General features: G+C 40.6%; 1 protein-coding gene across 1 annotated transcript in view; it reads left to right on the top strand.

Annotated features, from left to right (window-relative positions):
- Positions 1–4501: 4501 nt before the first annotated feature.
- LOC306710870 (LIM/homeobox protein LMX-1.2-like) overlaps positions 4502–24801 on the top strand; it is a gene marked incomplete at its 3' end in the record, with an annotated part of 48504 nt that continues 28204 nt past the window's right edge. Inside the window, exons 1-2 of the mRNA XM_079179582.1 lie at positions 4502–4627; positions 5733–5919. Coding sequence (XP_079035708.1) covers positions 4561–4627; positions 5733–5919 — 254 coding nt within the window. The 5' untranslated portion in view covers positions 4502–4560. The remainder of the gene's footprint in view (positions 4628–5732; positions 5920–24801) is intronic.

Genomic DNA, 24801 nt, shown 5'->3' on the forward strand with positions numbered 1-24801 from the left:
CCATTGGTTTATAAACTACTGTTTTGGCCCTGAAAAAAGGCACTTGGGAATACACAAATAACACCACTATTCTCTATTCACTATTCTAAACCACTTGGCTGGGCCCCACTGTGAGCCTCAGAGTGCCATCTAATGGGCCAAAAGTATAAATATATGTTTTGGGTAATTTACAAAGCTAGTTACTGTTATATCTCAATATGCTCAAGAATTCATATTTATAAAAAATAGAAAAATGCATAATTTCAATGACCAGTTAGGTTTGAATATTGTAATGCCAATCACGACACATGATCAGCCAGAGACAAAATGTACCAATGTTAAGTAACGTTCCCTCGGATGCAGTGACACAAAATGAATCATTTAAAAAAAAAAAAAACTGATGTGGGAGACAAGCCTGCTCCAATAACAGCTTTAGCATGTTGTGAGGAAATATGACTCTGAATACATTCATATTGTATTCATATTGATAGTGATGGGTGAGGGTAAGCAGAATATAAGGATAAGGCCTTATATTACAAAAGGTTGAAAACACCCGCCCTAAAGCATCCCCTGCTTTATGGTCTGTTTGACTCTAAATGGACCATCATTTACTAAATGAACATCATGCTGTATTGAAGAAGACTTGAAACTAGAGATTGAGACCATAAACTCATGTTTACAATGTTTACTGAGGTAATAAATCAAGAGAGAAGTAGAGTCATTTTCTCATAGACTTCTATACAACCAGAGGAGTCGCCCCCTGGCACTTTGTGTTGGTGCCGCCACAACTCCTTTAAGATTGCTGCCTAATTTTCCACTAAACTTTCCAACTGCTCAGATACATCACACAGGACTCTATATACGCAGACATTATAAAAACGTGTTTACAAGGATGTCAGCTGCTGCTGATTTCCCGAGAAACAGTTTTACAGCTCTCTTTGACAAATGCTGCTTGTTAAAATCATAGAAATGATGGAAGTCAATGTGTGGGGCACATGTCATCAAACAGTCTTTGCTGCTCTGACACGCATATCCTCTTGTATACATGTGTTGCATTATATTTACAGGCAGCGAGTGGCATCTGATGGTTAAGAACATCAAACCTCCTCTTTTCTTTGCATCTGTGTTATAACACAGCTCCTGGCAAATTAGCAGAATGAGCTGTTAGGGAGTTTGTTGATTAGGCTTCATGCATGGCACCTTGGTCTGATTAACCCGCTATAGCAATATAGGCCCTGGGGTAAAAATTAGCTGTGGACAGCAGATAAAGATGAGATTAAATCCATCCATTATCTTTAATGGCTTATCCTGTTCAGGGTAGCTGGGGGGGGGGCTGAACCTCAGCTGACATTAGGCGAAAGCAGGGTACACCCTGGACAGGTCACCATAGAGACAGACAACCATTCACGCTCACATTCACACCTACAGGCAATTTAGAGGAATCAATTAACCATGCTGCATATCTTTGGACTGTGGGATGGACATGCAAACTCCGCACAGGAGGGGCCGTCCAGCCCGGGAATCGAACCCTGGCCCCTCTTGCTGTGAGGCAACAGTGCTAGCCGACATTTTCAGAACTGAAGTCAGAGGTCAACCTCAGGGTCATTTCAGGAGTAAGACACTTATTAATAATGGTGAAAAGGACTTTAAATGTTTTTCACGTCAAATGTAAATATCAAGCTCTTCTGTGCTTCTGGTATATAATAAAACAAGTATTACCATTAAAACGTATAAAGGGAGAGCTATGGTTTGGATTTTCATACTTTTCTGAGCAAGGCTTCAACCCTAGCCTATAAAAATGGACGTAGTCACCGTGAAGTAACCTATTGGTTTGTGGAACCCGGAAAATCCCAAGAGCTTGGAGCTAAGTAACCTAATGCTGAATAAGACATTTTTAATATGTTACAATACACTTTTGTGAACTGAAAAAAACCCACTGCAAAAGGGGTAAAGTGCCTAGTCGACAACAGACAACTCCCATCCCTAAAGCATACCCAGCTTTATGGTATGTTTTACTCTAAATGAGTAGAGATTGAGACCATAAACTCATGTTTATAATGTTTATTGAGGTAATAAATCAAGAGAGAACTAGAGTCATTTTCTCATAGACTTCTATACAACCAGAGGAGTCGCCCCCTGGTGGACATTAGAGAGAATGCAGGTTTAAGACACTTTCGCATTAGCTTCACTCTTCAGGGCTGGACGTTACCACCAGGCTAAAACATGTGGTTGTTAGCTTAATCGCTTGCAAAAAATTGCAGTGTGGGATGCTTGTCACATTGTCTTCAGGGTTGGTTGTCACATGTGACTAATTGTGAGTGACTGACATAAGGACGAGTTGAGTTGTTCTTTATATTGTTATAAGGAATGCACTCATAGAAATGGTTCTTCCTGTTCCTGTTCTCCCAATGCAGGAGATGTGTTAGGTTGTTGCATTTGTATAAAATTAAACTTTTTTAAAATTCATTTTTAAGATTGCCTCCCATTAAAATAACACATAGGGACAACCTCAGATTAAATGCGTGGATCATCACCTTTTTTATTTTTACTACTGACATTCTAAATCAGTGTTTTAAAGATGCATCTTTAGAAATATACACGTTATTTTTCTTTTGAAATCTATTTTATTTGACCATCGTTCACAGTTCCATTAGAAACTTTGAAGCATTGCTGATCTGCTGCATATCTCGTTGTTTTCTGAATGGAAACAACTTTTCATTTTTTCTGCATGTAATGTGTTTGGAGAGGCCGTCAACCATCATAGCCTACCCCTCTGTATTTTATAATATGGACTGGAGGACGGGTCTGTAGAATGTGGCACTTCTGATTAGTCCCCCCCCCTCCTGCCCTCTTAATTGAACCCGACCCGCGCGCATCCTTCCATATATTTAATTTCCCGTTAATAAAAGCCTCCTCCCGCCGCTCATACATCACGACGATTTTATCTGCGAGCAAACTGCTGAATGCAGCACGAGCCAAAGAGCAGACAGCTGATGACTTTATATTGCTTTTCACACAGCTGATCTCAGGCCTGCGGCAGAGGGCTGATCAATCTGCAGTGCTTTATTTGAAACCGCCGGATACATCATATCATACCCGTTTAGAATCACGAGATGCTATCTGTGGGTAATATTCCATAATAGAAACGTGAATATTTATCCGTATTGTGAAAGCCGAGTGGGGGGGGGAAAAAGTTGCCTTTTAACGACGCGCGTCATTATGCAAATTCTACATCAGGCTGCACGTGCAGATGTAATCTTGGTTCCAATAAAACAGCAGATCGTCTGCATGTCGTGACAAACTAAAGGCCTGCCGTTCAGACCCAAATAGAAATAAAAGATACATACAAATGAACACAATTATGGATTCTAGACAGCAGCAGTATGTCCATGTATTGGGAGGGAATATGTATAAAACACGTAAATATTTCTATATGATATCATGGTGCTGCCATGAAATAAACCTGAATATTTCAGCAGTAAAATACGCAACCTGCTACTTCAGAGACACGAGACTACCGCAAGACCGACTACCAGCAGTAAGACGCCCCCAACAATTCTGATTAGACACTTAAAAAAAATCTCCAAATTATTTGTCATTATTTGGAATTACATTTTCAGATTTAGGAATTCTGTTAAATATGACATTATACTTTCAGTAAACGGAATATCCTTACATGAATTATAAGCAGGGGGTCAGGACCCTCTCCCCTCTCCAGTCTGAGAAGGCAGGGTATGTGGTTATATATATATATATATATATATATATGTGGTAGTCCACGAGGAGTGGGCTGATAGACTACTGTTCCATGTGACGGGGTCGCGAGTTGATATTCATAATATTTAAGATGCTGCTGGTCTAAATGCTGCCATACAGCACGGACATAATGAACCCCTTACTTTTAATTGCTGTAGTGAAATTGAGTCTAAAATACCATAACCAGCCTGTAAAATACAACTAAAACACCCAAATGTCCAGAAAACTGACATCATATGACCTCAGTGTCATCACCGACTGGAACATGTTAGAATCATTTACATTTGTCCTGTAATTTGAGGCCCAGTGTCATTCCGTGATGTTGAGCTTGTATGTGGATATTTGATGTGATTTGACAGAGCAGCATTCGGGAGGCCTGCATGGACTCACTGTGCAGCTTCTTGTGGAGGCGGATCCATCCGGACCCCCGGGCACCAATACCGCTGCAGAGCGGCGGAGACGGCGCTCGGCGGAGGCCAGGGGGGAGGGCTTCTATCTCCGCCGCAACCCTCTTTGAAAGAGCGGCTCATCAAGGTTAGGATCGCCGGACCCTCTTCGGTTCACACCTCTGGATTTACACCAGCTGCTGGTTCTGTCCTTGTCCTCCCCGGAGACAGACATCTCGCTTGGCTTGTTGTTGTTTTTTTACTTCGCGGATTTTACAAACTCACTATTGCTTCGTTGTTGTAGTTTTTGCCGCTGCTCGAGGCTTTGTGGGGGACTTCTCACGCAGACCGGGATCTCACGGTTTGTGGAAGTTGCAACAAGTCCGGAGCGTGCGGAGAGGCGCGTGTGGGCCGGCGGTCACCGCTCTGCTGTTTGAGGATGCTGAAGGACATTAAGATAGAAGACCGTCTGCGGACCGATGCGGGCTCTTTGGATGTTATGATCGGTGAGTCCACAGTCCTCTTCTCTCTCTGCTGGAAGAGTCTCTTTTCTTTTCTTTCTTTGATGACGTTGCAGTAAATCTCCACTCAGCTCTAAGCTTTGGCTTATAATAATACAAATATTAATATATATAATAATAATAATTATTATTATTATTAATATATAAAAATAAATATGTGCGTGTATGTTTATATATGTATACATATATATAAATACAATTATTATTGATATTTTTAGCCTAGTGAGGAGAGAGCTGAATGGAGATCTGCTGTAACGTCATCAGTCGGATAACATCATGTCAGGAAGTCGTTATCAGATCAGCCAGCTCAAGATTTTAAATCTCTGCGGAATTCTTCTGGATACAAAATGTATGAAGGTTACATTAAAATAAAATAAAGTTCGATCTTGTACCTCGTCGATCAGTTCAATTCTTCTGTGCAGCTTGTCAGAAATGACTGCTCTATATTATCTCTTATGATATACTTTGTTGTGTTGTTGTGTAGCAAAATGGGATTGCAATCTGCATTTCGTTGTGCAATTACCTATTTTCCCTGTTATGTTTTATAGGAGGTGATGCTTTTTTTAAGTACGTATATATTGAATCAAGAATGCATATTTTTTTCTCAACCAGATGTTTCGAGTCTACAAACTGCACGAGGCATTATATATAATGTTGATCTATACCATAGCATCGGAGTTGTGTAGCCTAAATCAATGCTCAGGCCTCGGCTAGGCTATATGGAAATATAACCGATGTAATTGCTTCTATTGCTAAAGGCCCGCAGCAGGTAGGCTATATGATGAATGTAGTGTAATATTTGCTCTTCGCCATAGTATAATGGAGAGCGAGAACAAACGAGGGGGAAAACAAACTGTGAGAAAACATAGAGCGGACTGGGTTTATGTCACATTACTGGTCCTTTTTATTTACTTATTCATAAGGCCAAAACAGTGCAATTAAACGAGCGAACACGAAAGGAAACCCTTTCAATTAATTCGCTCTGCGCGCCGAATGACGGAGACGCTACACGACCTTTCTCCTTCTCTGTGATTTTTTTATACGAACCACATCGCAGCGTTTCATTTGTTTCCCTCTTCCTCTCCGTCAGGCGGGGACTCTCTTCAGCGGGCCGTGTGCGAGGGCTGCACGCGGGTCATCTCCGACCGCTTCCTGATGCGGGTCAACGACGCGTCCTGGCACGAGGAGTGCCTGCAGTGCGCCGCGTGCCAGCGGCCGCTCACCGCCACCTGCTACTTCAGAGACACGAGACTCTACTGCAAGACCGACTACCAGCAGTAAGACGCTATCTGTCCTCCGCACACCACGCGCTCGGGCTCGCTGGGGCCTCCGGGGCGGAATGTGTGTTTAGGGTCGGTCGGGGAAGGACATTTGAAGTAGCGTAGCTTGTATTTTCTTTAAAAAATGCCGCCGTGTTTAGGCGTTTGAGCCGCGTACTAACGGCTGGCCAGGCCTATTCAGAAGCGCGTAGGCCTACGTTGTGTTTCAAGTTGAGCTGTGTTTCTCTTCTCTTTACCGCGAAACTATTTAAGACTTTGTTCTCTCCACAACATTCAAAAAGCTGAACAATAATCAGACCTGCTGTGCAAAGAAAATCACGGTTTAACTTTTAAAAAATCGCACTACGTGAATTGACGAAGTTGGCATAATTTATTGTGGGACTATTTTGTTCGTTACGCAAATGGCGTAATTCACAGATCCGTTTAATGACTCCAGGAAAACAAAGGCAGCCGTGGCCGTTTCTCTTTGGGCATAATAATATATTTTCATATCCACTGACTACCTGTTCTTTTGAATTATAATATCTACATTTTAATGCCAGATATTAAAAAGCAAATGTATTTTTATTTGTGAAAGCACAAGAAAATTGGATACTGAAATCTAATTATCATGTAGTTGAGCAAATAAGAGGCTGTGTTAATAATAACCGAAGAAGCACACACTGAATGTGTCACTTCTGGACGACTTTATGAAACATGAAAAGTCATTGATCTTAATGTGTCGGCCTAGTTACATTCATTGGAAATGAATGGGGGCTTTACAATATGCATTGATTGCTTTAATTATGACATAACTAATAATAATGTTGTACAGTAAGCAGGATGAGGTTGGACAGTGTGCTCTGGTTAAAAGGCTGTCTGGAGCTTTGAGTGGAGCGCCTGCAGGTGTTGTGTTATTACAGTATGGGCCTCCATAGGCTTTAATGCACCTTACAACACACACGGTAAACTGTACAGCTCAACGTAACAACCTAACAATCCACAACAGCTAAGAAACATCCTAGCACCCAGCTCCAGTTTGCTGTAGAATATGTGTATCTGTGCTTTAAAGTCCTATTTTTAGTAATATAATGAAAAAGGCACAGAAGAAGAGTGATAAGTTGTGAGCAACATGAGAGTGGTGTAAGCCTATTGGGTGTGGTGAACAGTGTTGGTGCAGCTGGGTGGTCTTGCCTCTTGAGTTTTTTTCCCAGACAGCCTGTGCAGCGCGCTGACAGCGGGCCGTCTGACTGTCACGTCATCTCTCTGCTGGGTGTCTCTGTGAGCCTGTCTGCTTTTCTTTGAAGGCCTTTTGTCCCGTATAGTGCTGGAGCTCTAAACACTCGCTGCCATGCGTCACCGCTGCATGCCGGAGGTCCGCTGGCCACAATGGGCAACACGCATCTCCCATGCAGCATCGGCCCATTCCCTCAAGCGTCAGTGTAAACACTGAATTTCACAACACAGATTGACCTTTAACCCTTTACCCTTTTGTAACACCAACTGGAAAAAAAGTAAATTGTTGCATATGATGCAGATGAGGAATATTTAAATAAAAGGTGTACCAGGTTTAATATTAAACCCTGGAACCAGCACAAGACTAAAAACCCAAAAGTGCTAAAACGAGAGTGAGACAATTTAACAATCAGAATAAAGCCAAAGCCAAATATGAAATGTGCTATGAGACAAAAGGACGGCTAAAAGTTTAAAGATTTTCTTAAAAAGTAAAAAAAGAAATATAAAGAATGATATACATTTATGATAAAATGCTATGTTTTGCCACCATAAAATCAAAATGAAATCCAATCAAATAAGTCAAACAAATGTACAAAAATAGAAGCTGAGATGAATATATTTGAAATGTAGATGTTACCAAAATATTTTTTTTTATAGTGAGACATTGTAAACTAAACCCCAATATACCAAGCAATACTAATATTACAAAAAGATTGAGGTCTGATCAGTTTCAGTAAAAACGTTTCAAACAACATAAAGTCTCCATTTCTCAAAGGTCTGGGTGTGATTCAACTTAATGCTTTAATTGTTAAAAATGTCACTTCTCTTAGGGTCAGCTTTTCTTTACTGGCATTAAAAATGCAGAGATGAATTCTAAGTGACAGCCGTAGTGTGTTGGATATTTTACATTTGATACAAGCAAATACAGAAATACAGTTCATTATGAAGGAGAAACCCAACAAACTGCTAAAACCCTTCAAGATGTGGATATAAAGTAAAATGTATTTATTTCACCCACTTGCGAATTTAAATAATGCCATTAGTGTCAAAAATACTCCATAATGTGGTTGAAACAAAAATAAATATGTTTTATTATTTATCGATCCTGTGTTCTGATCGTCATGCGTTACAACACTGACGGCCAACTGGCCAACAAATCTCTTTCATTGATGTGGAGAAGCAATAAAAGCATTAACGTTGTGCAGTTTAAACACTCACTGGAATCCTATATGATATGAGAAGAATATGTGACAGGAAATAGTTTTAATCTATCTAATAAAGCCATATGAACATAATAGTGAATGACAGAAATATTGTAGGTTAATATTAGAAATATTCAAAATAATCAGAGTGCTATTAGAAAGTTGACACTTAAAAAGCATAATTGTTAATGAATGCCACATCATTATTATTTCTTAGAGGAAATGGTACCACTTCATAAATGAGTAAAAAAAATTCACAACAGGCCTCATCAATAAATCATGAGACGAGCAAATCTGTGTGTAAATTAACATTTTTTTGATTGTTTTGATTTGTATTATCTTAAACGGTTAAACCAGCCATATAGAAGAGATTTATGTTCGATTAATCACAAATTCGTTTTATGTATGTGATTAAAAACAATTAAACATGTTCAATACTTTGTAAATGAGACAAAATAAATGCATTAATGCCGAGTTTCTTGCACCTGAGAGCCCTCCAATTGGGGGGCTAGGGGGAGGGCGAAGAGTACACACATGCAGTACAAATCACTTCTGAGAACGAATGAAATGATATTTTAAAATATTTAAAAAACCTACATGACGAAGAAATTCTGATCAAATGGACCATGTAACCTATTTTAATCACTCAAAAACATATATATACACAAAGTACTTCAAGATAGTACAAGTACTACCACAATTTCACCTATTTCTCGCCAGGAGAAGGTGAGCAATGTTCACCGTTACGATCCCAGCCGCGATCTATGGCACTTTCACACACACACCGCATATCCAAGAGCACGACACTCTTGAATATGGGTATGACATTTTCGAGCAGAGGACTCAAAATAGGCTTAGGGGTTAAGAGGTTTTAACAGACTGTCTCATTCTTTTTAGTTTCTTCTCATCAGTCTAACAAATGCTAGCCTGTATGCTAGCCTCTCATATTAGATTCAGTGTTATAACTTTGGAACAATACGAATATTCAGGCTCCCTCGTGTGGCCCAAAGGTGTACTGCAGATATACATTTGCAATAAAAGACTATGGAAGAAATTTATTTGGCGACCCCAAAAAAAATCTTGTGCAATCCACCTGTGGGTCCCGACCCAGTCTTTGGGAATGACCGTTGTAAACCATTTATTAATTGTATACATACTGTTAATATAGATGGTAAAAAACACCGGGTTACTCTACCTGTACATTTCTGCTTGCTTCCTGTGTGAGTGCTACAGTCTTTGTTGACTACCGGGGCATCGTCTTATTAAATGTTGTTTTTTAATCAAGTGCAGCTCAGGATCAGGGTCAGAGTTAGGGAAGATTTCTCTCGGGCTACCGCCTCGCTGTTTTATACTGTGTATTAAATTACTTCCCTCATCTTCCTTCGCCATTCAGGGAGAAAAAATATTGATGTAACGGCAATAAAAGGAGCGACCGGGGGTTTAATCACGGCTCTTCAGTCCTCACAGACTCAGCCTTAGATGAGGTTAACTCTACTGCTCTGTAGCGTGTAGGGTTGTGGTCATGTTTTTACAACCTGGAAAGTAAAAAAAAACAACCATATTATCAGTAGTCTCAAAGCGCTTACAAACAGTTACATTTACTCACTATAAAGCATACGGACATTTATTCAAAATCTGATTTATTTTACATATCCACGAGTTCCATTGAACACCTCAATAAAACATGGCTCACTATGTTTTTAATTTTAAAGGGAACATGTAACTCATTTTCAGGTTCGTACTTGTATTTTGGCTTTTTAATAGAACATATTATGAAATCTTATCTGTTTTTTTACACACACACGTGGGGTATCTGGACCAACGAACTATGAAATAAGACAACCCAGTCATTTTTTTGTGGGCTGACTAGATCGGGAAACATGTGATGCAACCAGACATTCAGATGTGGCTCCCCTTCCTATGTCACATGCAGCCCAATCACCTTTGATGTCAAGATGTGGAGATTTTGGAACCATTAGCAGGACCCTGCTAGAGGATCTCGTGCAGCCATCAGGCTCTCGGGGAGTTAGCATGTCACAGATATAGGCAGGAGCCCTAATCATTCAAGGCTTTATAAATCCTCAAATCAATTCTAAAACTCACAGGCAACCAGTAAAAAGGCAGCAAGGATGGGTGTGATGTGGTTGCTCCTCTTAGTACGTGTTTAAAAGCATAGAGTGTATATAAGAAGTGGACGTAGTCATCGTGACATCACCCATTGGTTTGGCCGTCGCCATCTTGGATTACGGCTATCACCATGTTTTATTTGGCAACCAGTGAAAGGAGGTTACCATAATTAGAAGGCAGAGGAGTGACATAGAGACGCCTTATACGGCTCTGGTAGCGTCAACAACCTGTCAATCACAGTAAGCCCGCCCTAAAGCATCCCCTGCTTTATGGTCTGTTTGACTCTAAATGGACCATCATTTACTAAATGAACATCATGCTGCATTGAAGAAGACTTGAAACTAGAGATTGAGACCATAAACTCATGTTTACAATATTTACTGAGGTAATGAATCAAGAGAGAAGTAGAGTCATTTTCTCATAGACTTCTATACAACCAGAGGAGTCGCCCCCTGATGGACATTAGAGAGAATGCAGCTTTAAGACAATAATGCAGCGTTTTGTATCAACTGCAGTCTTTTAATGGTAAGGTTATGTTATTTAAAAGTGCGTTGCAATAATCAAGTCTCGGGGTCATGAATGACCTTTTCTAGGTCTACAGATGAAAGGAATGAGGTGATCCTAAATAAATAAAGCACTTTATTCATAGTCAGTAACATGGAAAAATATATTGGGTAGCACACGTAATGCACAAATCAGCGACTTTGACTTTAATGTAAACTGTCCAGATCATGTCCCACATCAAACATGTTAACTGTCATACATCAGACATGTTAAATGTCCTACATCAGACATGTTAAATGTCCTACATCAGACATGTTAACTGTTCTACATCAAACATGTTAAATGTCCAGATCATGTCAGGGTTTCTTGTAAACAAAAGTCGTTATTTAACAACGAAATGCAATTGATTGGTTTCATGCTGAGCAACATTAACTGTCCATTTCTTTCTTGTCACTCAGCACAACTTATTTTTTTGTATGCTAGAAAACTAAAGTTAGCTTGAGGCAACAAAACCACATAGTTGGGTTCAGGAAAACAGTAATGAATGTGTGTCTTCACATCTACACATTCAGTGTAGAGCGCCGATCTCATGGTTGAAAGTCCTGTTTGTTGGACCCATCCACCTCTTATTTTTGGAGCTGTTATTTGGTTATGTGTGTTTAGCTGAACAGCTGATGAACTCATACAAAAGCGTTATCTTCATAACCTCATGTGAGGAGATGTCATTCTGTGGAGAGTGTATGGAGGATGTTGTGATCTGTAAAATACAAATAAAGAACAACAGCTCATTATGCATAAGCAATATGTTGAGACTATTAGATAGATAATTGTTGGTAATTTAATTGCTATTGACATCAGTATGCTATTTTTGTCAGTGCTTGTTATGTTAGTTATGTGTGAAGTTGAATATTTAAATTATAAATCAAAGTGAATGTCTTATTATTTTTCAGTTTTCTTTTTGTCAACAATTCCCATGAAAAGGCCTAAACCAACGTCTTACCCTTTCTCTGGGTCTCTTCAAAACGGCTCATAAATATATATATTTCATTATAAAATGCTCAGTATTTTCCTAAAACACCTGTCCTTTGTAGTTTTTATAAAACGTCAATCAAACAGGGGGAAATAGTGCATTTGTTGGGGATTATTTTAGGCCGAGGATTAATCCACATTTGGTGCTCTAGTGAGTGTTTGGGTCCAGCAGGACGGTGTGCGTGGGACTGAGTCAAAATAAACTACAGCGTGTGGGTGTATGGACCCAGTGCAACAGTGTGGCCCACTGATGTGTTTTAAACAACAATGGAGCTCTACTGCACAGAGGAAGAAGATCATCAGGCTGTGATCCACCAGCCGGTTGCTCCAGTTGCCCCTCGGGTAAACACCGTTAGCTCTGACAGCAGCTGTTCGTGTTGTTAGCATCGTTAGCTGCCAGCCGCCGGCTCAGCCTTCGCCATGTTGAGAGCCGTGCGGAGGCAATCCCTCTGCTCCGAATGTCGTATTGAGAACCTTTAAGGTTTTGTGGTTGTCTTTCAGTCTTATGCAATCAAGTCACAGGAAGTTTTTGAGTGTTTTGAATCCCTGGTGTTAACAGCCATATGCTGATTATGGCTAAAAGGTAACCCAGGAGTTGCGAAACTTTCGTGAGATGGTTTAGGTTAGGCATTGACCTCGAATGGTTAGGATAGGTCGTTGGGGAGTTTTTGCATGTTTTTGCAACTTGTGGGTGACCTAAATCTAGACACAACCCCATATACCTACTCTTCTCATTATATATACCCTGTTCAGATCAAAGCAGCCTCTCACGGCAGCATGCTGTCGTTCTGTCTCTTCTACATACTTTTTCATTCGTTAATAATATAGTGCGTTTGTGTGTGGCTGCATGTTTGTCATGGGTTCATGCAAATGAAAGATTGAAAGAAAATGTTTGGGGACTGCAGCTCTTATTTTTTTAGTGGGCTACAGATTCAGATGGATAACCAGCTTCCAAACAGTTTTGGAAGTGTGTTATGTTGAAAGATGCTAACACAGGCGATAAAAGCTAGGCTAACTCATCTTCTACTCAAACTGTCCTGATTCCTCTCCTCCTCTCTTTCACTTTGTAGGTTTCGTCTTTGTATATTTGTTTTGCTCCCTGCCCTTGTGTGTGATTCCTCCATTATTCATTTTTAAACAGGGACGTATGTGGGATGTGTAATTGTAAAACGGAGCAGGTTTATTTTATTAGAAACCAGAGGACCTGGTGTGTTCAGCATTAATCAAAGCAGAGACCCCTTCAGGTGAGGATCCAGGAGTAAATCCTGGACCCAGGCACAGCGGGCTGTCCAGGAGTCTAAATACACTCCCGTCCCCCCGGGAGCAGGGGGCAAAGAAAAGAAGAGGGGGGGAGGGCATATACAAAGTCAACCCAAAGCAACAACACAGGAACCAGCGGGAGCTCCTTAAATCGCTGTTCTGTTTGGATACCACAGCTGATCAACGGCCGAGCTCAGCGCTACAAAAGCAAGCCCCCGAGAAAACTTTGCAGATTGGGTTTCATCACCTCTCCAGACTCCTGCCCCGGCAGCCGCAGGTTGTCCTCCTCCCACAGTCTCCGACATCAGCTAAATACAATGATTTGTGCCACCAGTCCTCTGACCCCACCTTGACTTCAAACAGAGGCAACATGAGTTGCCTCTGTTTGGCACAGTCTGTGGTCGTGGCTTTTAGGGGGCAGTGGAGGGAGTTTTCAGCTCACAGAGTCAGGATACGGCTACTGTCTGAGGAAAACACAAAATCATACTAATTTCTATTGAAATAAGGGATAAATGAGTAAAGTAAAACGTGATATATAGATTTGGACCAATGAAAAAGTCCTGCTGCCAAGATAATACATATTTCTTGGTTGTTAAGATGAGTATAAGGATACAGAGGGTGTAACTCAAAGCTATAATCTGTATCTGTCACAAAAACAACCCAGTCGCCCGAAGAAATTCCATAACAACGTAACTACCGTGAATAAACAACAACCACCCTTAACTGACTTCTTACATAATGCTACATAGTAGCGTAAAGTCAACGTCAACTTTTGGTTTCAGACGGGACAGAAACATCGGTCTCCTGTGTGAAAGTCCTGTGTTTGTTTGACCAGTCCACGAACACTTAGTCTTTCTCGCTTGTATACTCGCTATCATACCACGTAACTCTGAATAACTGTTGCTCAATATACTATGTGAGTTGCTCTGACCGAATGCAAAAAACGTTCACATTCAACGTACCCGTTGATTGTAGAAACTTACAATGCAGATAGTTTTTCTTGCCAACTTGGCTGCACAAAAATATCTGTATTTAGATTTGTTACTGGATGAGGATAGGTCTGCACTGGAAGTTGTTAGAAATGATTTTGTGGGCTTAATTATCTGTGTGTGTATATATAAATATATATATATATACACACATATACACTCATAACTCTTGTAATTCCTAAATTAATAAAATGATAAACATGCCTTTCACTTGAACCACACCTTGAAAAAAGACATTCTTAAGTAAATAAAAGTTGTGTAAATGTTAATGATCCAGGTGGAAATAGAACAGTAGGAAATACAAGTGAGAATATGTATAATAATATTTATTATAATATAAATTGGAGAAAGTGTGTATTTGAAATTGTTGGCATTTATTGCAAGCCTTTAGCTCACACTCTGTTTTTCTGTGATAAAATGAAAAGTCAACATAATGAAGTGATTGCAACTTTACTGTGTCCCATACTTGTATCTCATATGTTGACCATTGACACCGCGTGGGATAAAAGGGAAATAAGAGGAAACCACAAAGGAAATAAATACATTTCAAAGTTAGAACATAAAAAATGTATTTGTAAACTTGGAAGACTATAACCCAAATGAAAAATCTGAAAACAATTTGAAAGTCATAATAATTGTCTTTAGCTTTTAGTCACTATGAAGGTTGCATAGTTGGACAGAGCACAGTTCATTGCTACATTTCAGATACATTTGATAGCACTGTCCCTTTACACAGTCCTGTTGTTTTATCACACAAGGTTAGGTGTTAGTCATTTAGGAAGTGATCTGTGTTTCTTCCTGCTGACCTCAGAACAGCTTGGCATTCCTCTACCACACTGGGGCGGACTGTAAAATTTGAGAGAGCCACAAATCATTAAGGGGCCGCAGGCAGTCTCTGTTGAATGCAGCCACTCTGAGAGGATGATGATGATGAATCTGCATCTGAACATTTATGCACCCCATCAATCATACAGCGTAGCTGTTTGAACTAATCCCTGGTCCACATACAGTGCTAAGTAAAAAGAGGTGGGAATTACTTTCTTTTCTTTTTTTAGTTTAAGCTACTCTGAGATTTAGAGTGAGATGGCTTGTTGGTCAGTGATAATATCTACTCATGACGACCTGAATTAAATGTGATGTTTGATTTGTGGTTGAATTGGTCACACGTCACAAAAGGGTTTCTGTAGATTAGTTTGATACGAGGAATCTGAGGAGGCTCAGTGGTCTGAACCAAGAGTCAATCTTTATTACTCCCTTCAACCGCGATCAAGGCAGCCTAGATCCAGCCCTTCTGTCCTTAACTTTCACAATAAAAGCCCTAGACATATACACTACATACCTGTTTACCAGAGGGAACTCAAATTCACTTAGAGCATTTTTGGTTATAGGAAACTCAATAAAATAGCTTTAGGCTGTATTGCATATTGCATATTGTTGTAAAACTCTGGAAAAATAAGACATTAAGACTAGAAAATATGTCATTAGAAATACTACAAACCCAAAAGTTGTGTCCTGTGAAGCTATGATACTGGGATGTACTCATAAGTATCTGGTGTTGCTCATTCTTCGCTGGATAAAACACATCAGGTTAAAATAATTTACATTTGTGCATGAATATGACTAAGCTACCTAGCTAGCTAGCAGGTAACGGCCGTGTTGGTGACGTGCATTGTGCGAGACAAGAGATGTAGTTCACTGATCAGTTTCACACAAAACTAAATGATACTACAAATCTTCAACAAACTGCAACTTTCTTGACTTGCAAAATGATCTTTTGAATTGGTAATAAATCAAGTGAGAAATAGAGTAATTTTCTCATAGACTTCTATACAATCAGAGGAGTCGGTAAAGAGAATGCTCAAACACTTCCGCATTGGCTTCACCCTTCAGAACCCGAGGTTGCTGCTTGTGCCGGTGTGCTGTGCCGGTATGAATAGTTTTGATGCAAAATATTTGCAAGTGAGTATTTCACATTTTTTGTGTCATTTATCCGTCATACCCGTCAGACCTGGGCCCTATTCCTCGTACGTGGCTAACTGAGTTAGCCGGATAATTTCCAGGATGAGATTACATAAGTGAGGCTTTTCGGTTCCTCAAAGCAAGTTTGGAAAAATCACCATAGCAACACATCCATAAGCCTGAACCTGCTCCAGAGCAGGCTTGAGCTAGATCCGCTGGATAAGCTGCCACTCCCCCGGGGAAAAATGTCAGCTCCCTTCCTCAGAGATCCATCGATAAGGAAGCGATATTAGTCAGATTAGCGTTTTATAGGGAGAGAGTTCTTCAAGATCGCCAAGATCCGTTATCACATCATGATGACTTCCTGTACGAGCGCTATCGATTCTACCGACAAGGAATCATTTATTTAAAGACCTTCTCGAGCCGTACATTGAACACCACACGCCATCTACTGTCTCACAGACTGGATGCAGCCTCGCGCTGTGTTGCGAGTGGTTCATGTTTCTACAGTGTCGGTGATGCGGAGAACATCGGGAAAGCCGCTGCATGCCGTGCTGTTCGTAAAGTTTATTTGGCGCTGAAGAAACTTCTGGATGTGTTCATTACATCACCATGACACATGTTGTATTGACTCACCATTCTGAATAATGTTTGTGTGCTTAGTGTTTACTTGCTCCCGTGTCTCTTGATGGCTGGTTGAACTACATGATGGTTGAAAGCACTCATAATGATATGACAGTATTATTAGTACACCATAGATATCATTGTTGTAGAACATGATTAAGGTGGACTCATGATAAGAATAGAGAGAATTACACACAATTTATTTTCACCGCTTATTACGAATAATACATACACACTGATCCGCCCATACACAGATTCACACACACATATTCAAACTCCTATTCTATATGGTAATCTACACATACATGTATACACACACATATATATATATATACATGATACATAAGCGCATACAGTACATATATCCTCATAAGTATCTATTAATTCGTATCAGTTAGATTCTCTTTGGGCTTGTTTTTATCTACTTATTCTGAAAGAGTTGATATAATTATTTTCGCTATAGATCTCATTGGATGATGCATTCCATTAAGCCTACTTAAAGAAATATCATCTGATTGATTGAGGTGATGAGGCACTTAAAATTAGCCGATACATTTTCCCAACACTTGCGCATTTAATGACGTCTGCGATATTTTGCCATGCTTCTCGTCTAGCCCTCGCAGCGTTAGATTTCGCCATGATTATGGTCTTGAATTCCTCATATGCGTTCATGATCATCTCCTGCTCGTCAGCGGAGAAAAAAGAGGCTCTTTCTTTGAGTTTATTTGCCGTTGTACTGTTAGAAAATCATGGTTTCGGTGATCGACGCTTCCCCCTTTTGAAGTAGGACGGACACGCGCAACGATCCTGATGACTGACGTCTGGCTCGAATTAACGAGACTGTTTGAGCGCAGATCAGCCTTTGAGGAACCGAGATAGCCTGATGTCAATCATCGAGTTAATTTAAGCTGGATAATAGGACATTTGATCGACTTAGTTGAACCACGTACGAGGAATAGGGCCCTGAACCTACCATGTTGTGAAAGTAAAACATTGAACAATTACATTTAAAAAGTGCCACCCAGACACAGTTACTCTGTATAATCCACAGACCACATTGTGAGCAGCTTTTATTCATATTACTTTGTATAAAGAAAATAGTCTGGATGAAATCTGCTGAAAGTGAGGCCTGTGGATTATACAGAGAAACTGGGACATTGTTTCTGGAAAGAGATGTTTGAAATGTCATGGTTTGATGTTATTCATTATTTAATATGAACATTTTTAAGTCCATCGTATTGTTTTAAGAGTGAATCGGGATGCTTTTATTTTGGATTGATGAACATTTCTTAGTTCACTAACGATATGTTTGTGACATGGTATAATAAGGGGAAATTTCCACCACAGGAACAATCTGACATCATGCTGCTGTTTTTACGATTGTGTGAACTCCCCCGGCTTTTGTGTTGTTCGGCCCAAGTGAAAGTCAATAGCCAATAAATAGTGGCCGGCCTGTGGGTTTTTACTTTCTAGCAGACATGCCACATTTTTACCACTCACGGTTTTTATCTGTGAACATTCACTTTTCCACCCTGACACCACCTCTGCACTTCATCCACGTCTGAGTGTCAGCAGATTCATAATGGGTCTGTGGATCAAAGAGTGTGTGTGGGGTAGGGGCACAGGTTATTTTGTGATGTGGGCCATTACACTTGGATTCATAGAGCATCCCAGGGTGGGACGACACGTCTGAGGAGTTTGTTGAATTCATTATTTTTATTACCAGTGACCAAAGAACCAAATCCTCGCTGTCCCTCACAATAGTTCATATGTGACTGACGGACATCAGTGTGTTTTATATGTCCCATTATGTCATGTCTTTTTCCAAGACTTGGCCTGATTGGTTTATTGCTTTAGTTTCACAAATATAGTCTGTTGTTTTAACCTTTACGGCCCACTTCCTCCTCGTCAAACACTGGCTGATTTTGAGGAATATTTCCACCAATGAAATATAAACTCAGGATAACTTTAGTTCAATCAGGAGGGACTTCATTTTTAAGAGTGATTAAATAAATGTACTGACATGGAGCACAAAGGCTCTCACGCTAACAAGCTGTGGCCATGCTCGCAATCGGGGTCGGGCGGGCCCTCGATACCACGGTCATCACTGCTGCACAGACTCCGGCTCCAAAATGCGTAGGATGGCGGAGCTCGTATCCGGGATATTTCGACTTCATTTCTGTACAGTGGGAGTAAGTGGAGAGGCATCGTCCATCTCAGGCTGGTCTCATCCAGCATTCGTAGCAATACCTCCGAAAAATAATGGACAGTAATTTGTAGATATCTCCCACATTTATTTAGTATGTTATCCACGTAATCATGAAGGAGGACGTAAAAAGACCTCTGAAGCACACACCGAGCGGGAGGGAAGGAAGATGGGTACAACAAACAGCGATCTTTTATTTTGGAAAAAACACAGGACATCAAACGAACCGTTGTATGACGATACGTTGTCTATCTATGTACACGGTCTATTATCCACACCAAAAGTATCTGAAATGTGGTTAATAATGCCGAAATGCATTGGAAAGATGTGCACCCAAAGTTGAGGGAGCTTGATCCCTCAACTGTGATGGATGTTTACTGGCAGTTAGGGTACCGGTCACTTTCGTTTGTCTCGTCCAGATACATTTGACTAACCTGGAAGTTTGTTTCCTACCTGTCTGGCCGTCTGACTGCTCATGTCTTCTTGCCCTGTCAGAAAGATAATGACATTGTTGGTGTGACTGAGCCCAGACGGAGCTGACTGAGGACAGCAGCTCTCTGCTCTGACAGATTCATGTTTGCCAGTCTGTGGTTGGCTGGGTCTCTCTCTCTCTCTCTCTCTCTCTCTCTCTCTCTCCACTCCCGCTGCTTTCCCTTTCCCCCCTGTTTAATCGTTATATCAGCGCTGCTGGCCTCTCCCGGGAATCTGGCTGGCATTTAGAAGGCTGAGACGACTCAAGACCCCAAGGGCTCATCCAAAACCTGCCTGCTCCAAGCTGTCCACATTATTAGCTTCCTGCTCTCAAAGGAGACATTCACACACACTCTCTCACACACACGCACACACCAATACAATCACACACTTCTTCACTCCCTCTTTATGATTCTCTGTTCTCTTTGCGTTCTCTTGTGTTCTGCCTCTGGTTCTCCCCGGAGGAGCAGGAAGAAGACGTGTGTGTTGTCGGAGGGCGTCTCCACCACCAGTGTAACAGTAATCACTTCATTGATATTCCTTGCCTAATTACGCTGCTGCGGATCATTTGCATAAATCATGTCCCTCTTTTTAATAAGGAGGACAAACAGACATCTGTAATCTTGTTGGTGTCTTTCACTGCAGCATACATTATGTCTTTCTCTCTCTGTGTGTGTCTGCCTGCATGTCTCTTTCTCTTTAGTACTGTGAGTGTCTGTCACACCACGGTGACCAACCCACTGATTTTCAACCTGCCACTTGCTCAAAGATATTAAAGGATGGCATCGCTGCCCAATCAACAATGGATTATGAGACAGAGCAACAATTATGGCAAATGTTTGTTTCAACAGTGTAGACATTGGAGACTTTTATTTTGTAGTGATGATAACATTATCAAAAATGTATATGTTGGGGGCTAAAAGTTGCCACAGTTATCTGATGTCACTTTACGGTATTTCTGACACCACTTCCTGCCATTTGGTGCCACCAACATGTAAAGTTACCAAGTGCCTCTTTAAGTAGATCATTTGAAAGTATTCAAATATACAATGGAAGCAAGGATTCATTTTTTCAGTGGTGCATCACTTTTTACAATCTGGAGCTCAGAGCTCACCAGTGATTGTCAATCTGCTGACATGATGCAGACAGGAAGATACTAGTTTGTTTACCACAGAGCAAGAGACGAAGACATGCAGCAATATTCTGTCCTATTTGCAACATTTCTGAAGCTGATGTTATTGCACACACAACTTTACATATTACTTTTTGGACACAGAGAATCTTCTCATCGATCTCTTCGATTAAAGGCACACAGTTTAATTTTACTTCATCAATTGATGGTCCATGTTTGAGCCTGTGACAATCATCCACACACACATGGTAGTCTGATGGACACACAAAACACATGTATCGGACTCACCTACTACCTCCTCATCACAGACGTTGTGCTGTGGCTTCTTAGCTGCATTGTTCACATTTCTGGCTGGATTAAGGCCAGCTGTGTGAGTACATGGCCCGTCGGGTAGTGTCCATTTAGGATTCATCCATTTAAGTTCATCAGAGCCATGGAACGTATCCTCAAACAATGGAGTTATTTTTGTCATATTATATATTTATCATGTGTTTTCCTACGCTTCACGAGCAACCAGTGCACCTGCACAAGGCCTTGCTGTGTTTAGGGAACAGAATAGTTTGAAATAAATACATTTGAGATACTTGGTGAATTCTGGGCTTTGTTAGGTTTTGGAAAAGATGGTGGTTTGGGTTAAAATAATTACAAATATGGTATTTTTTCAGTATGGAAGTTACGTGTCAAAAAGTCATTGTTTGGGTTAAAACAACGATGAAAGTGTCAAATAAGTCAAAGCTTGGGTTGATTATAGACTCACCCATCCACCCGGACCTTTACACTACGTCACCTGTTCTGACTCATGCTTATGTGGATTGCATATGAATTGCTTACGTGGCTTATAAAGGAATCAGTGCATTACTTTTCAGAAGTATAGCTACGAACAGTGTATGAGAAGAGCCTGAGCCACCACACAGGGTTTTCTAATCTGAACATGGGTTCTCCTCCCCCTCACAAGAAGCTGCTGTTGAACAAAGAGCCAAAAAACAGCAGTCCTGGTGCCATTCCACACAACACATTCACCCCCACCCTTTCCTCATTTATTACTGGGCCTCAATATAATGATCTCATCCCAGAGGCTGGAAATGGTGAGGCAGCACATTTGTCCACTATTTTTGTGGCAATGTGTGTGTGTGTGTGTGTGTGTGTGTGTGTTCACGCCTTTACCTGTTCCCCATGTAACCTCAGCAGGACTTACCTTTGTGATAGCTGATGTGGTAGGCTAAACACATGTGACCCAGAACAGTGCTAAAGAGTTTTGTTTCCCTTTATCTTCCATCTAGTTCCCCAGTTTCACCGCAGAGTCTACTGCAGTGGATCATTAGGCCCTTTGAAATTTAGAAACCATTATCCAATTATGCAGTTAGAGTGTCTAAGCATTCACAGAGGTCATCTGATCTGGTAAGTTCAAATACCAGCAGTGACATTTTCAGAGCAGGCCTGCTGGGCGCACGCTGCACCTACATGAGAAAGAATGCACATGATTGTTTCAGAGAAGCACTTCTGTTTATGGAATGAAGAGTCCATCCTGCTTTTTTAAAGCTTCATTCTTTCATTCATGCACATACATTGTTATTGTCTGAAGTATTTATTAGAAATGTCTGTTCAGAGTTTTGATTTGATAACCTTACAAAACTACATTCAGATACAACTAAAATATATTCTCAATCATGTTTCTGAGGGAAACAGTTTTAAACACGTGATAAACGTAAATTGAAACAAAACAAAACCTAATCACAACAAACTTGGTTAACCAAAACCTGGTTATGTTAGTAACATAATGGCCAGTGTCATTTTTTTGGGAGACCAAACTGGAAAATGAAATGTAATCCAGGAAGTCCAGTTTGAGTAATAATAACTTTGTCCATCCTGGTCTCCTAAAAGTTATGCTCCTTGTTTTTAACTTATCACAACGTCTCTAAACATAGGTCACGGAAATCTCAGAGAAGATGGTTTGGTCAAACAAACACAGACTTTCACCCAGGAGACTGCTCTTCGTGTCTGATGTGGAACCAGAAGTCAACGTTGAATTTTTTTAATTGACATCTGTAATTTAAATAATGTAACAAACATACTTATTATAAGCCCACTAAACCTAACCAAGTCATTTTGTAGCATTTTCTGTTGTGTTTTGTTTCAATTTACAACGTTAATCACGTGTTTAAAAATGCAATTGTAATTCGGGAGAAAATACATTTCCCTTGAAACGTAATTGAGAATACAGTTTAGTTGTATGGGAACATCATTTTTACCTGTAACATTTTTGCCTTTGCTTGTTCTATTTTAGTGAACCATGGCTACAGCACTAGGGATATCTTCAGCACATTTTCTGTGCAGTTGACAGAGTTTCAGCTCCAAATGACACAAACAATAAAAGAGAGTGAGTATTGTCTTTTAACAGGAGCGTGGCTGCTTCAACTGCAGCACTGGTTTATGAGGCTCGGAGCAGGAGGGCTGACCATGCTGCTGAGAGCGAGGGCGACCATATCTTTATGTGAGCTGCTCATGAAAATCACTGCTGTTCACTGAACACTGTTGCAAGCTGTGTTTATCTTTATTCTTTGGAAACATGGGCATTGTGTCTTTTTGGACCTTTGTGTTGTGACCGTGGGTATTTATGTCCAGTATGTGTGTATACATACGTGTGTGAGGTGTTAGTGTTCGCTTTGGATGGAAATATTGGTGAAATATTTTTTTGCTTCTTTTTGCCAGTGATGAACACCATATTAGAAAAATATACATTTCTAATCCCCCCGACAGTTGTACAGCTTAAAGAAACCCACTCTGCACGGTGCTACAGCGTGACCGGTGAAAGATGTAAAGAGGGACTAGATGACATACAATATAAAGTAAGGCAGACTTAAACTACATGTGGTCATTGAATGCAGCAGCATCCTGCGTCACAAAAACGACTGTGTAAGCAAGCCGGTTCTCCAAATATTATAGGATTGTTTAACAGATAAAAACTATTTAAAACATTAATCTGTAAAACATCATTTCTTATCTGAGTCAAATTATAGAGCATGCGATAGGTAGGTATGGAATTTCTCTCAACATGCGCTCCATATAACCATTTTACACTCATTCAGTCTGCAACAAAACTCTGCCTGCTGTCAGGAATGTAACTGCCTCCATCTCACCAGCCTCCACCTGTATTATTATTTTTTTTTACTTGTGCTCACGTTCATTAAATGTTGTGTATCTCAGGCTCTGCCAGAGGTTGTGAGCTAAGGACTCTGTCTCAAGCTGGCTCCGATTTGTTCCAGAGCATCACATTAGCAGAGCCAAACCAGAATGCATGTTGCTGCAATAAATGGTAAAACCTCGATGTAAGGATCCAGAGTGAAGACATAGCATTCTCCATTTCTGACATTGATTCAAAATTTGTATTTCAATTTTCATGAGACGTGTCAGAATTGAGTGGATACATTTGACTTTAATCTCACAATTCTGACTTTACAGATTTCTAACATTAATCCGAGGAGCCCAGATTATTGTTTGTCTTGAACAAAGACGCACATCAGCAGCAGCCGCGCAGCTTATAAGAGTGGAGGTCATGCCCTCTCTGTCAGACTCAGAGCCAGGTATCAGTCGGCAGTGCATCAATTCTGTCTTGTCCTGGGAGAGGACTGTGGAGGCTGGAGGGGGTGGGGGTGGGGGTGGGTGTGTGTGTGTGGGGGGGGGTTACAGCTACTCAGAGACAACCTGCACTGCCAGCAGTGATGTATTCTTCCTCAAACAAATGTCGGGGCTGGGGATGGGGGATCCCTTGGGAAATAAAGTCTGCCTCCATCCACAACCCCCCTCCCCTCTTTATCTGCTCAAAGCCGTGTCTATTTATGAGGGTATAAGTGGTGTTAAGTCCCTGTGCCTCCAGGATGTTTATTAGTAGCAGGTCCAAGCTGACTGAATGGAAATTATGTCTCACCTTTAACACACATTGATTAATATGTCTGAAGGTATTTATTAAAAAAACTCTCTGTTACAGAGCAGTCATTTTCAAACTAAGACAAGATGAGCACAAACTGAAGACTTGGATAAATATTCACTTAAGACAAACACTCATAGTGTCACCACAAGTGAGCAAAGTAGCCGGTGGCAATGTGGGATACCTTATCTTGTGCTACAGTGTTACACAACCTCAATACGCAATATACAAGATTT

This window comes from Pholis gunnellus (genome assembly GCF_910591455.1).
Source record: "Pholis gunnellus genome assembly, chromosome: 18".
In the NCBI taxonomy this organism is placed as follows: Eukaryota; Metazoa; Chordata; class Actinopteri; order Perciformes; family Pholidae; genus Pholis; species Pholis gunnellus.